Source organism: Rhinoderma darwinii, chromosome 5, assembly GCF_050947455.1.
Source record: "Rhinoderma darwinii isolate aRhiDar2 chromosome 5, aRhiDar2.hap1, whole genome shotgun sequence".
NCBI lineage: Eukaryota > Metazoa > Chordata > Amphibia > Anura > Rhinodermatidae > Rhinoderma > Rhinoderma darwinii.
The window spans coordinates 207,269,562-207,284,028 of record NC_134691.1 but is presented as its reverse complement, the minus strand read 5'-3'; the positions used below and the strand labels follow the sequence as shown (position 1 = coordinate 207,284,028).

Sequence of the window (14,467 nt, the reverse complement as noted above, 5' to 3'; positions counted from 1 at the left end):
ATATCTAAAAATTGTCTACACAGAGAACCAAAAAGAACCTTGACAAAAGGATACCATTTGTGTCCACATATAACGAAACAAGTAAAGATGTAGCAAAGATAATTAACAAACACTGGTCGATACTTGGTAGTAATTTAAAATATGTTCCAGAATTTTTAGCACCCCCTCTCATGTCATACAAACGTACTAAAAATCTGAAGGATAAATTGGTAAGAGCAGATGTGGGCTCTAATAAGAAAAAGACACAGACCTTCTTTGGCAGCCATAAATTGGGATGTTTTCCCTGTCTTGGTTGTGTGAATTGCAAATATATGATTAAAGGGGAATCTTTCATTCATCCTATAACTGGCACTGAATATAAAATAAAGCAATTCCTCACTTGTACATCAGAATGGGTTATCTACATGCTGCAATGTCCATGTAATCTTCTATACATAGGAGAGACAACATTGGACTGCAAAACACGCATAAACAACCATAGGTTTACCATACGAGGTAAGAGACTGGATTTGCCAGTGTCAAAACATTTTGTGGAAGCAAATCACACAGAAAAGGATTTACGGTTTAGAATTATAGATCAAATTACTAAACCAAGACGAGGTGGGGACAGAGTATCCTTTTTAAAAAAACGTGAGTTAGAGTGGATCTACAGATTGAACACATTACGACCATATGGATTAAATGTTGACTTCAAGTTGAGTGGTGTGGGGTAGGAAGTGGTTTACCCATGACCTTGTTATGTATTTGACATGTCGAGGGGTATTTTAAGAAGACAGAATGTATATTCTATTGGACTAACATAACAAATTCTTTCTCTGTCTATTATAGATAAACTGTGAAGACTCACCGAATATGGATCCCCTCATTCTAATATCATGCATACGTTATATATGAAAAATCGGCTTATTTATTGCTATGTTTTGAAAAAATGTGAAAAACAAATGGAATGCATACATTGTAATCGAAGTGTTATGATAAAACCCTAAATGAATATGAAGATCAAGTGTGATATAGCTCTAATGGTCCTCAGTATGTGGTTACTACAGTCCGTAGGGATGTAATGTGCAGAATCTGTGGATAACGGATCTAGCACTACAAACATACCCTGATATAGGTTGGGTGTACCCGTGTTTATGGGATTCCCTTAACCTTAAGTACTTAAATTAATCCAGAGGATAGAGTATATATTTATTATTATTTCTTTTTTTTAAAATGGAAAAAGATAACCTATGATCGTAATGCAGTGTTCCCGAAAGGGACATGTAGGGTTAATATTCACAAAACACAACCAAAAGGATTGAACCAGCGCGAGATGCGTTCCATCTAATCACAGCGTACCAGGACTCGTTCTCAAGCCAAGAGCAAGAACAGCCCTTTAGGTGACGTTTTGGTTGACGCATGTGCACTCATTCCCGGAAGAAGCCGAGAACTATGATCAGCATGGAAGAAGTGAGGGGATCCACTGAACGGTGAGCCGAATTAAGAAATCAAATAGTTTTTAATATGTATAATGTTTTGCACCTGCATTTACACTGATTGGCAGTTAGCCAATTATATTGTATTTTAACTTTTATACAGTACGGGAATATGCCCTTATAATCGTTTGTACACGAAGTACACAAGAAAAGTGTGTTTAGCACGTTGATGTTTTTGCACTGCAATGTTTGCGTTTGAACTCAGAGAATTATGCAATATTGAATTTTTATTGCTTCATTATACAAATTTTGTAAACCATGTATATATATGTGCACTGTTCACAGAAATGTATTGCTTGAAAAAGACCCCATTGAGTAGGGTTGAAACGTTGCAAGAGGTGATTAAAAGTGATCCTATCTATCACTGAATTTGGAGTGCTGTCTTGTCTTTTGGAATCGTTGCTGGTTATTTGGGACACTGGTCGAGTGTCTGAACAGGAACCTGTGCACCCGATACTTTAAATTACGGTGCTGCTTCTATTTTTCTTTATATATATATATATATATATATATATATATATATGAAAATGTGTATCAGTGTGTTTTGGGCAACTTTCTAAATGCTTTGTATAAAAAAATATTTTAACTTTTTGAGGTACAGCTGCTTTTGTATCCTGTATACAGAACAGCTGTATCCTGCGCTGAAACTTTCATCCGTTAGGTCAGCGGGTCCTGCATGTCTCTAACAAGCAGAATCGAGCTATTACCGATCACGTCTAAGTTCATAACTTTTCATGGTGGAACAAGCTGGGCACCACATATTGGACACCGAAATGGCATAGTATGGAAAAATTTTCATTTTCACTTTGCAACATCCGCTGCACACTAATTTCCGGAAAACACCTGTGGGGTTAAAATGCTGACAACACCCTTATGTGAATGCCTTGAGGGGTGTAGTTTCCAAAATGGGGTCACTTCTGAGGGTTTCCACTGTTTTGGTCCCACAGGGGCTTGGCAAATGCGATATGGCACCCAGAAACCAATCCAGCTAAATCTGCACTCCAAAGGCCAAATGGCGCTCCTGCCCTTCTGAGCCCTGCCGTGTGCCCAAACAGAAGTTTATAACCACATATGGGGGTATTTCCGTACTCTGGAGAAGTTGCTTTACAAATGTTGGGGTTCTTTTTCTCCTTTATTTGTTGAGATAATGAAAAATTCTGAACTAAAGCTACGTCTTTTTGGGGGGGAAAAAAAATTCATTTTCATTTTCTCTGCACAATTCTAATAGTCTATGAAACAACTGTGGGGTCAAAATCCTCACTACAGCCCTAGATACTTCACCCACCCATCTGGTGGACTCTAGCTCTTGCCCCTTCTCCGTGTTCCTCAAGTTGCATTTGTACCAAATCAGCAACTTTTTGGGGGTATATAGCCTTAAATAAACCTTATTATTGCTTAAAGAGGCTCTGTCACCACATTATAAGTGCCCGATCTCCTACATAAATCTAAAATTGCTAATAAAGTGGTGAAAATAGATCGTTTAATTAAATAAAAAGCACTGCTGTCACCTACATTATAGCGCCGATCTCCTTTACGTAGGAGATAGGGCACTTATAATGTGGTGACAGAGCCTCTTTAATAGTTATTCTATGGCCATACTACCTTAATTTCATTACCCCCCCCCCCCTCCAATAGCTCCCCGTATTGTTATTTTATGCTGTTACAGGCTCGGAGTATAATAATTTTAGATATGTCTCATCACTGTGTTCAGGCACACACAAGGTAAACTTCACAGCCCGGCCATTGGAGGTGTGGTGTTCATGAGGCCAGTGAGTGTTGCTATGACGCTCATTAACACTCCCTCACTCATTTATGAGCACTTGCCCTCTAGTAATATGGCCGCAGTGGATTTTTCCACTCTTCTGTGAGCATCAACACGGCAATGTCCCATTGATTTCTCGCCTGAACAGGTGAATTAGCACTGTAACGATGTTGGGCGAGCTCCCATTGTAAACACTTCCTACCATGCTGGATCATATGGGAGTCCTCCTCATCTGTATATTCACTAAATAAGCCCAGGTGCACTTTATTACTTATTATCATAAAACAGACTGCTACACTATACTATGAGGGATATTGCAGGTCTGTTTATATGCCATATATGCATAATTGTAATGTAGATCACCCTTTTCACTGGGATGCTTGCATGCATCCACTATACGAGCTGTATTTTGATATTTTGCGGTGTGAGGGCAGATATAGGGACATTATACTGTGTGGAAGTCAGTTATGGGGGCATTATACTGTGTAGAGGCAGCTCGGGGATAAATATTCATTCAATGGTGTAGCTTGCAAATAGGGGGTGTCGCATGCAAAAGGGGTGTGGCCTAAATAATTGTTCAATAATCATAATTGTCCAGCCCTACCTCACACTGAATAAAGCTTAGTAATAAATATTTCTGTGTGAGACAGACTTCCTCTCTTCTATATACACTTTCATGAATTATATTAAAATATAGTATATCTAAGCAATACTCACTTGTTATGAAATTCATAAATGTCCTGCATGTTCCCAAAGATGATATGTTCTTTATTCACAATGCCAGGTGGAATTTCTTCAACTCCGCTAGTTATTTCCCACAGATACGTCTGCAATAAATCATAGAAAGAAAGTCTTCAAAGATTAGCTGCTTAAAGGGGTGTATTATGGTTTCATCAAAAAAGCTTATTCAATGTATGATGAAAGGTTATACAATGGTCCAGCATATTTTCCAAATCATTGGCAAACCTCGTCATGGCATGGTGGGAAGTGTACACAATTTTCTCAGTGGACAACCCTTTCAGTGACAACATTCACTGGTATGGCAGATACATCGATGACCTCTTATTTGTATGGGAGGGCGATGTGTCTGCTGACTATCTTAATGATAATGAGTGTAACCTTAGGTTTACATATACCTTTAATAAAAATACTATTTGTTTCCTAAATTTGGAATTAATGGGCAAAGAGGAAGAGATTGATTGCTCTAAAACATTCCGCAAGCCTATTTCAGGAAACACTATTCTTCATGCGAAGAGTAAGCATCCTAAGCAAACAATTTCCTCCATGCCGGTAGGTGAAATATTCAGAGCAAGAAGAAACTGCAGCAATGATCACAGGTTTAAAACAGAACAACAACAAATTTGTCATAGGCTTCATACTCGGGGCTATGCAAACTGGACCTTGAATAGAGCAAAGTCTATAGTATCTTCGAAATCCCGCAACCAACTATTGTTTGACAAAAAAACGCTCCCTGTCTTGGATTCGGATAAACCCACATTAGTTCTAAAATATAGCAACCAATTTGCACAGATAAAAAATAGTGTATTAAAATATGTCCCTATTTTAGAGGATGATCAATTGGAAGCCATTTTAAAACAGGTTGTCGGGTTGTACCACGCAGAGCATTGACCATAGGTAATTCACTCTCTCCTTCCTTATTCTCATCTTGTAAAACAAAAACCACATGGCTACATCATAGAGGCTTCTATGGATGTGGTTCGAACCCTTGTAAAATATGCTCATTTGCTCAGCCTACTAAAACCTTTCATGATTCCGAAGGCGTAAAGAATTTCCCTATAAAAACCATACATCAACTGCAATAGTGAATTTGTGATATATATCAGAGTGCACTCATTGCAGTGATATATGTGGTATATGTGGGTTGCACACAGTGGCGGATCATCATTAGGGCCCGAACCCCCTCATGCCCAGTGGCGTCACTAGCACCGGAGGGAGCCCCGATGCGAGGACCGCACCTGTCATTAGGCAAGGTGAGCTTCGCTCCTACTTAGCAGCCGTGGTCTGTGCTGCGATCTCTCCCTGTGCTGCTTTAGAAACTCCCCCTCCAGCCCCCCTTCCCTGCTCTACACATCTCTCCTCCTGCTGCTAGCAGTCGGGACATTGGGGAGGGGAGACTGTCTGCAGGCTCTGTGTCAGGCTGTGAGCAGGAGAAGTGCTGCAGTGAAGACTCCCACCACATCAACCTGCTGAACGCCCTTCACAAATATCCTACATAAAAGGTAAGTGCATGTGTGTTTACAATGTGTACTTTATATGTGAATAATGTGCATATAATGTGTGTTTACAATGTGCATTCTCATGTGTTTACAATGAGTACTTTATATGTATATAATGTGCATACTCATGTGTGTCTGTGATGTGTACATGTGTATGTATGTATATAGTGTGTGTGAGTGTGTGTGTGTGTGTGTATGTATGTGTATATATATATATATATATATATATATATATATTATATGTATGTATACAGTGTGCGTGAGTGTGTGTGTCTATGTATATATAGTGTATGTGTATGTATGTGTGTGTATGTATACATAGTGTATGTATGTATATATAGTGTGTGTGTGTGTGTGTGTGTGTGTGTGTGTGTGTGTGTGTGTGTGTGTGTGTGTGTGTGTGTGTGTGTGTGTGTGTGTGTATATATATTTCTGCAGCAATTCCGCAAAAACTAGCAGAAATTCCGCTGCAGAAAAAAAGCACCATGTCCTGCATTTTTGCTGCAGTTTCTGCATATTTTGCTGCGTTTTTCTCAATGTTGGGAGATGGTGACGTCTCCTCTGAAAAAACGCAGCAATTCTGTCCACTTTCCGCAGCAGGAATTGACATGCTGCAGTACGAGAAATACACACCGCAGGACAAAATGTCTGGTTGGAAATTTTATGCAGCGTCTGGATGAGATTTGTTAAATCTCATTCACTTTGCCACTACTGTATTCTGCGTATTTTCCGGGCGGAAAATACGCAGCAATTCCGTTAAGTGTGGACAAGCCCTAATACAGTAGCAGCAGAGTGGATTAGATGTGAACAATTCTCATCACACACTGCGTAAATTATAAGTGGGAAAAAAAAGCTCAGAAATTGACCTGCGATGCGTTTTTTTATTCCGCAGCATGTCAATTGTATTTGTGTAAATGCTGCTCATTTGTTTCGGGTTTTCCCCATTTAATTCAATGGGGAGGTAAAACCCACAACAGATGTAATGTAAAAACGCAATTTAGAAAAAATAAAAATCTTATATTTGCCCAGAATTCTGTTTCTTCGTCCGGGCCGGTCTCCAGGGATGACGTTTCAATCCCTTGTTACCTGTTGCAGCCAATCACAGGCTGTAGCAGTCATATGGGATAAAATGTCATCCCAGGGCTGCAGTGTAGCCCTATATACAAGGGGGGGGGGGGAGCGCTGTGTGGCACTATATACAAGGGGGGGGGGGAAGTGCTGTGTGGCACTATATATAAGGAAGGGAGCGCTGTGTGGCACTATCTATAGGGGGCTGTGTGGCTCTATCTATAGGGGGCTGTGTGATGCTCTCTACAGGGTGTTCTGTGTGTCGCGCTATCTACAGGTGTGTGTGTGTGTGTTTGTGTGTGTGGCGCTATCTACAGGGGGGTGTGTGTGGCGCTATCTACAGGGGGGTGTGTGTGGCGCTATCTACAGGGGGTGTCTGTGTGTGACGCTGTCGACATGGGGGTTGGCGCTATCTACAGGGGGCACTGTGTATGTGGTGCTTTACTTTACAGTGTGTGACACAATTATATTCAGGGGCGCAGTGCATGGCGATATTATATTTATATATTATATTTAAGGGCTGCAGAAATGGGTCATGGCCAGGAGAAGTCGTCATGTGCTCTGGACCGGATGGAGAAGAAAAGAGGACAAAAAACTACTAGCATCTGAGACGTCGTCACCTGTGAGTCACTGGATTTGTAGAGAATCTGTCCCCTCTCCTGACATGTTTATTATAGGAAATCCTTGTATTCCACATAACGTCTTTGTGCAGTCCAGGACTGATAGAAAAATTGGTGTTACCAATCCCCTTGTCAGGAGGACGTGTCCCTGCACAGTGTGATACTGTCAGTATGTAGGGACACAGCCCTGTGACAAGGGGAATCATAACACCCATTACATTAAATTTGTAAATGTCACCTCTACTTTGCTTTAAATTACTAAATAATAAACTTTCTAAATGCTGTTTTGAATGCTTTGAGGAGTCTAGTTTTTAAAATGGGGTGTTTAATGGGGGTTTCTAATATATAAGCCCCTCAAAACTGCTTCAGAACCTTACTGGTACCTAAAAAAAAAAAAAAGAGGCTTTTGAAATTTTCAAAAGATGATGCCAACATATAGTAGACATATGGGTAATGTGAACTAGTAACTTTTTTTGGGTGGTATAACCCTCTGTCTTACAAGCAGATGCATTTACATTCAGAAAAATTCAATTTTTTTCAAGTTTTCTCTAAACTTTGCTATTTTTCACAAATAAACACTGAATAGGTCGACCAAATTTTACCACTATCATAAAGACCAATGTCTCACGAGAAAACAATCTCAGAATCGCTTGAATAGGTTTAAGCATTCCGAAGTTATTACCACATAAATTGAGATATGTCAGATTTCAAAAATGGGCTCTGAACCTGAAGGTCAAAACAATGCTGTGTAGTTAAAAAATAAAATAAAAATAAAAGTAATGTTAATTAAAAAAATACACATTTTTTACAACAAACATCAAAATAAGTCAATACATAAAATATACACATATACGGTATTGGCACAGCCGTAATAACCTGCACAACAATTTTTTGGCGTCATTTATGAGGTGTACGCTATAAAAACTTCTTTCACTTATTAATGTAAGGCACGAGGTGTGATGAATTTAACCTCCATGTGCCTCACATTAATAGTAATTAACCCCATCATGTACCTTACACATTAATCCAATGTTGATAATTATGACTGATGAACATGATGGGGTTAATTATTATTAATGTGAGGCACATTCAAAATTCATCATGCCACATATGCCTTACATCAGAAAATGGAAGAACTTTTTTTTATTTTTTTTTATTACTGTTAGCAAAGTATCGTTTTGGTATCGAAAATCTCAATACTACACAAAGTATCGGTATCGAAGTCCAAATTCTGGTATCGTGACAACCCTAGTTAGTACCATTGCTATGACTTTTGCAATTCAGTTTTTCACAGTTCCTCATCATGGAAGATATAATCACATTATAATTGTTACATATTCCAATAACAACTATACAGCTATTTTTAAGTATCCTATATTTGATTGTCATGGCCATTTTGTCTGTAAGCTTCCCTCATGAACTATGACCTTCGGTCATAGGAAGACACGTTAGAAGTGTTGAAGTTTTAATGTCTAACCTTTTTATATCATGGAGTTCATCATTACCCAAATGTATCTTTTGGTGATATGTGTGTTGTGATGTAAATTTCACATCTTTATAACGACTAATATAGTGTATTATATAATTGGTTTGTGACACACCCATTGGTACTTCAGTTTTGTTTCTACCTTTTTAGTATAAATAACTATCTTTTCACTCTGTATACACGCCTCAAATTGGTACAACTATCCTCTTGTACCAACTTACATTAGGGTAAATTTAGGAAAACTAGGTAGGTTCAAGTGTGGGATCTCCCATGTCAGGGTGGCTGTGCCACCGTGCTAAGAAGGGGTTACATTTGGGTGAGTTTCCCCCACTGTTACTCACTATACCTACTACATCATAGTGAAAAATATTTTTGTATCTAGATAGTGTCACACCAACTGGCACCTTTAAGGGTCATTACTTTTTCACTACCTACCCTTTTGTGCCCATACATACCCATAGTTTGGTTAAGCCTTTTCTTGTTCTCCATTTCACCCAATTTACATCAGGGTGATTGGGGGCACACTAGGCAGGTACGAGAGTGGGATCCAATGAATGGTTAAAGAAGAATAAAGTTAAACTTTTGGAATGGTCAAGTTAAAAGACCTGACCTTAATCCAACAGAATTGTTGTGGTAGGACCTGAAGCGAGCAGTTCATGGGAGGAAACCCACCAACATAACAGAGTTGTAGCGGTTTTGTTCGGAGGAAGGAGCTAAAAATCCTCCAATCCGACGTGCAGACTAACCAACAATTACCGGAAACGTTTAGATGCAGTTATTGCTGCACAATGGGGTCTCACCAGATACTGAAAGCAAAAGTTCACATACTTTTGAAAATCGCAGATATGTGATATTGGATAATTTCCCTCAATAAATAAATGACCAAGTCTAATAATTTTTACTCATGTGTTTGATTTGGTTCTATTTATCCATGTTTAGGACTTGTGTAGTTTTAGGTCAAATTTATGCAGAAATACAGACAATTCTGAAGGATTTACAAACTTTCAAGTCCCACTGTAATTTCAAAGGAACACCAGGTAGCGCGATAACAAATATGTAATAGGAATATTTAGACAGTAGCCTTTTCAGTAAAAAAAAACCTAAAAAATGGTTACATTCTGCATAAGCGAACACAGGAATCATCGGACAACCACTTTAAGAACTCCATTAACCCACTGTAAAAAGTGACAGAATATTGGTGACAGCTCATGCATGAGAAAATTCAAGAAAGTAAAGAAAAGTTTTTATACAGGCTCATAGTTCATATCAGTCTACCCCTGGCTTGGACATAGTATAATCTCATAAATGAACACAAACAGCAGCTTGAAACCTAGAAGTAATAAATGAGTTTCAGGTCAGAATGTTTAAAAAAAGGTAATTATATAATAAGTAACTTACATCCAAACATTCTCGCAGATCTCTAACATAGGTCTTTTCTGTCTGAATAAGCTCAGCCATAATAAACCTTGAAGATAGAAACAAAAAACAACAATTATAACAAATACCTAACATTATAATACAATCTGCTAATGCCAATGAATCTAACGTATGGGTAAAAAATTTTAACTTTTAATATGCAATATCTACTAACAACAGGAAATAAACATTGAATCAGTAGAAGACGGGAGGGGACAGAAAAATTCATGGCAATTTTTTAAGAAAAATATAACACAATGATGAAATAAATGACAAAGTGAAAATTTGTATGCACTTTTAGATAAAAATAACAACATATTCAAAAATTGGGAGTATACCAAAGATTAGAACCCTAATACCTGACAGTGCACATAAGAAAAGGATAGTCCAGCTCTTAAAATACTATTAAAAACTGTGTTCCTAATGCTGGTAATGTTGTATTAAAGGCTATGTACACCTTCAAAAGTGACCTTTTTATTTAAAAAAAGTAGACGTATGGTAAATGTTAACCAGTAACTATTTTGTGTGGTCTTACCAGCAGATACATTTAAAATTGAGAAAAATGCTAACTTTTCTACATTTTATCTGAAAGTTGGTGTTTTTCACAAATAAACACTGAATGTTTCGACCAAATTTTATCACTAGCAAAGTACAATGTGCCACAAAAAAACAATCTCAAAATCGCTTGGACAAGTAAAACAATTAAAAAGTTATTAGTACATAAAGTGACATGTCAGATTTGAGAAAATGGGCTGTGTCCACAAGGCCAAAACTGGCTGTGTCTCGAAGGGGTTAAGAAAATTCCAAAACGCTGGGGTACAGTTTTGAAAATGGAGTGATTAATATGGGGGTTTCTAACATATCGACCCTCTCAAAGTCATTTCAGAAGTGTACTGGTCCCTAAAAAAAAAAATTGGTTTTGAAAATTATCTTGAAAATGTGAGAAATTGCTGCTAAAGTTATAAGCCTTCTGTCTTAGAAAAATAAAATGACGTTCAAAAAATTATGACAACATAAAGTAGACATGTGAGAAATATTAATTTTAATTAGTAACTATTTTGTTTGGTATGCAAGTTTTTCAGAATTCTCTCAAAATTTGTATCGACCAGATTTTATTCCTAAAATGTGTCACACAAAAAAACTATTTATTGTATAAGTAAAAGCATTAAAAAAAAGTTATTAGCACATAAAGAGAGACATGTCCGATTTAAAGAATGGGTCATTAAATGTGTTATCCCAAAATCACAAATTATCACCTATCCACAGGATAGGTGATCATTTTCTGATCGTTGGGGCCCCACTGCTGGGACCACCACTGATCGTGAGAATGGGGGTCCCGAACCCGCAGATCATCCTCACTGCACTTTGCACAGTGACGGGGAGCTTAAATAGAGCAACTGCCGAGCATGCGCCTGCCACTTCATTTACGGTTTATGAGAATGACGGAAACAGCAGAGCGCGGTTTCCTTCATTCCCATAGCATTAAATGGAGCGGCAACGCGCATGCTTGACCAATGCTCCCATTCAATATCCCCCTCACCGCGGTCGAGCAGTGAGGAGGATCTGGGGGTTCTCAGGTTCGGTGTGGGTCCCAGCCTTTTAAAAAATTATCATCTCTTCTGTGGATAGGTGATAATTTATGATTTTGGAATACCCCTATAAGGCAAAACTGGATGCAGAGGTAAAGGGTTAAATAAAGAGCATGGACAACAATAAAATAATTAATTAATACATTACTCTTTTCTACGAGCAGACTTCCTTTTTTCTTCATTAAGTTCATGTGTTGCATCTCGAAGCTTTACTTCACATCCTGGTGCACTGCCTGGAATTATGTCTAAATGTAGACTTTTACTCTGCAAAGAAACAAAGTGTAATAAAAAAAAAATGAAAACATTTTTTGACCATGATTAAACGGGTTTTGCAGCAAATAAATTGATGGTCTATCCTCAGGACAAGTAAATAGGAGAAAGGGCTGCAATACCTGTGAATCGCAGCTAAATGCGTGTCGAAGATTCACAGTGAGGAAGTAGACATGAAGGGGAAGCAGCGCTCGTACGAGTGTTGCGAACCCTTCAAAACAGCTGATCGGCGGGCTTCCCGGAAGTCGGACCACGACCCATCAATTTTTATTGTCTGGACGACCCCTTTAAGTCTATTTTAGTTAGTACAAGATTGGGTGCAGCAAAAAATGAGAACTACTTAAATCACAATAAAAAAACAACAAATGGACACATTTAGAAAAATGCGTACACCCTGTAGCATGATAGTAATGTAAATTTCATTTGATACATTATTTCACAAACAATTAAAAACACTTAAAAAACAACATGGTCTCAAAATCCATAAATGATCAAAATGAATCCGCTGCAGTATAAACCATGATAAGATATACAATGTACCAGGCTCAAGGAATAAAAATATCTTCTTCAAAAGCAAAAGGAAATAAATAATGTTAATTGTATATCTAAATAGTATACTCTAACAAAGTAATCGATAAACAATATTATTATGTATGACAAAATATTTGTCATAAAAAAACAAGATCCTCTCTGTAAAACAAAAATGTAGAATTAAATACATTATATACACACACAGACACACACACACACACACACACTACAATTAAATGAGTGACTGATATACAAGTGTCTCGTGCATGGACCACATTACATAAATTGAAAATTGCAAAGTGACATCACAAAAAAGTATAAGGAATCCAGTAGCAAAAATGAAGTGCAAAAGTTCACTAATAAGTATACATGACCCATAAGACTGTAATCAAGGAAAGATTCTCCACCCATATCGCTGCATCCTAGTGTAGCTTCATCACCCGTCAGTGGCGTAGCTATAGGGGGTCACAGCGGTTGCAATTGCGACCGGGCCTCGAAGCTAGGGGGGAGTGCAGCACCCTGCACCATGTCTACAGGGCTGGTGTTACGGGGAGGCAATTGCTCAGGGCCCCCATCCTCTAAGGGTCCCCTGCCCATTATAGCAGCCATAGCGGTCGCTACGGGGAACGAGGGGGACCACGCCGCCCGATGCATAACATTTATGGGCCGGGTGGCATGGGCCTCATCATGCCCGGTGGCGCCGCCAGATTCCATTGTATATGCATCCTCAGGACAATTGAATACTATAGGCCACGTTAGAGATATTTTTTTTCGCTGAGATATTTAACTTTAAAGTTATCATCTTCTTTATGGTGGTAGCGGTGAAGGTGTTACCCAAAATGTACAGCGTGTGTAAAATCCTAAATGTGTGTGGGCACGTGTGCGTGTGTGAGCTTGGGAATGTCTTTAAATTACGTATTATTACAATCGGCCTCGGCGATACAAAATGGACCTGGTCTACGATTGTAACATGATTTCAAGTGTACACATTTCGCCGAGGCAGATTTTAGTAATACGTAATTTAAAGTCACCTTGAATGTGACATTCCCAAGCTCACGCACACGCGGCCACACACATATAGGACTTTACCCGCGCAGTACATTTTGGGCAATGCGAACACCGGCGGTAGCTGATAATGAAGATGATAATTTTAACGTTAAATATCTCAGCGGAAAAAAAAATCCTATCAAAATAGTTTGCAGCATCGTTTTTGTATTGAAAAGAGCTTTCAAATGAGCCCCCACTCGACCCCCCCGTGCCAGTTAAGATTTTGCTCCCCACCCCACTGCCCCCACGGGCGTGGGGGTGTTTATTTATTGGCGTTAACTGGTAGATTTTATGATCCCATTAAATCCCACCAAATTTCAACCCTCTACCTCAAGCTGTTCAAAAGTTATGAGGGTGTTTGGGGCTTGCAATACTTCTGGACGCGCTAGAGATCAGCAATGCAGTTCTCTGCACACCACCTTCTGTATTGACTGCATTATTGATACAGTAATTCAGCATTTGGGGCCCCACTAAATTTACCCAGGGCCACCACTTTGTCTATTTAAAGTTACTATGGTAACAGATAGTATAATTACCATCCTCGGTCCTGAGGTCTCTTCGCATTATGACGTCATGAAGCTGTGTGCCGCAGATGATGTCACGACGATGGATGGCATCAGGACATTGGCTGCGACCAGAGCCGAAGAGGAGGGTAAGTATAACATTACTGTCTACTGGGGCCCTGTATCTAAGCCTACCTTGTGGAAGGCTTACATACAGGGTCCAACAGGCAGGATCACACATGGGCCCTGGTAGGCTTAGATACAAGGCCTATGTGGGATCCTGTCTTCTGTGCCCTGTAACTAAGCCTACCACATGATAGGCTTAGATACATGGCCCACGTGTGATCCTGTCGGCTGGCCCTGTATTTAAGCCTACCACGTGTGTTACTAAAGGGTTTTTTGTTGTGTTTGTGCTTTTTATACAAGTTTGGTTGTTGAACTACGTCGGATTCAAGGACTACTT

At 39.0% G+C, this 14,467-nt stretch overlaps 1 protein-coding gene across 3 annotated transcripts in view; it reads right to left on the bottom strand.

Annotated features, from left to right (window-relative positions):
• TRIO (trio Rho guanine nucleotide exchange factor) overlaps positions 1-14,467 on the bottom strand; it is a 539,453-nt gene that overhangs the window by 160,435 nt on the left and 364,551 nt on the right. For all 3 annotated transcript variants that reach the window (XM_075826894.1, XM_075826893.1, XM_075826892.1), the window contains 3 exons: positions 11,802-11,917; positions 10,047-10,113; positions 3,955-4,064 (listed from right to left, as the gene is read on the bottom strand). In XM_075826894.1, the coding sequence (XP_075683009.1) occupies positions 3,955-4,064; positions 10,047-10,113; positions 11,802-11,917 (293 nt within the window). The remainder of the gene's footprint in view (positions 1-3,954; positions 4,065-10,046; positions 10,114-11,801; positions 11,918-14,467) is intronic.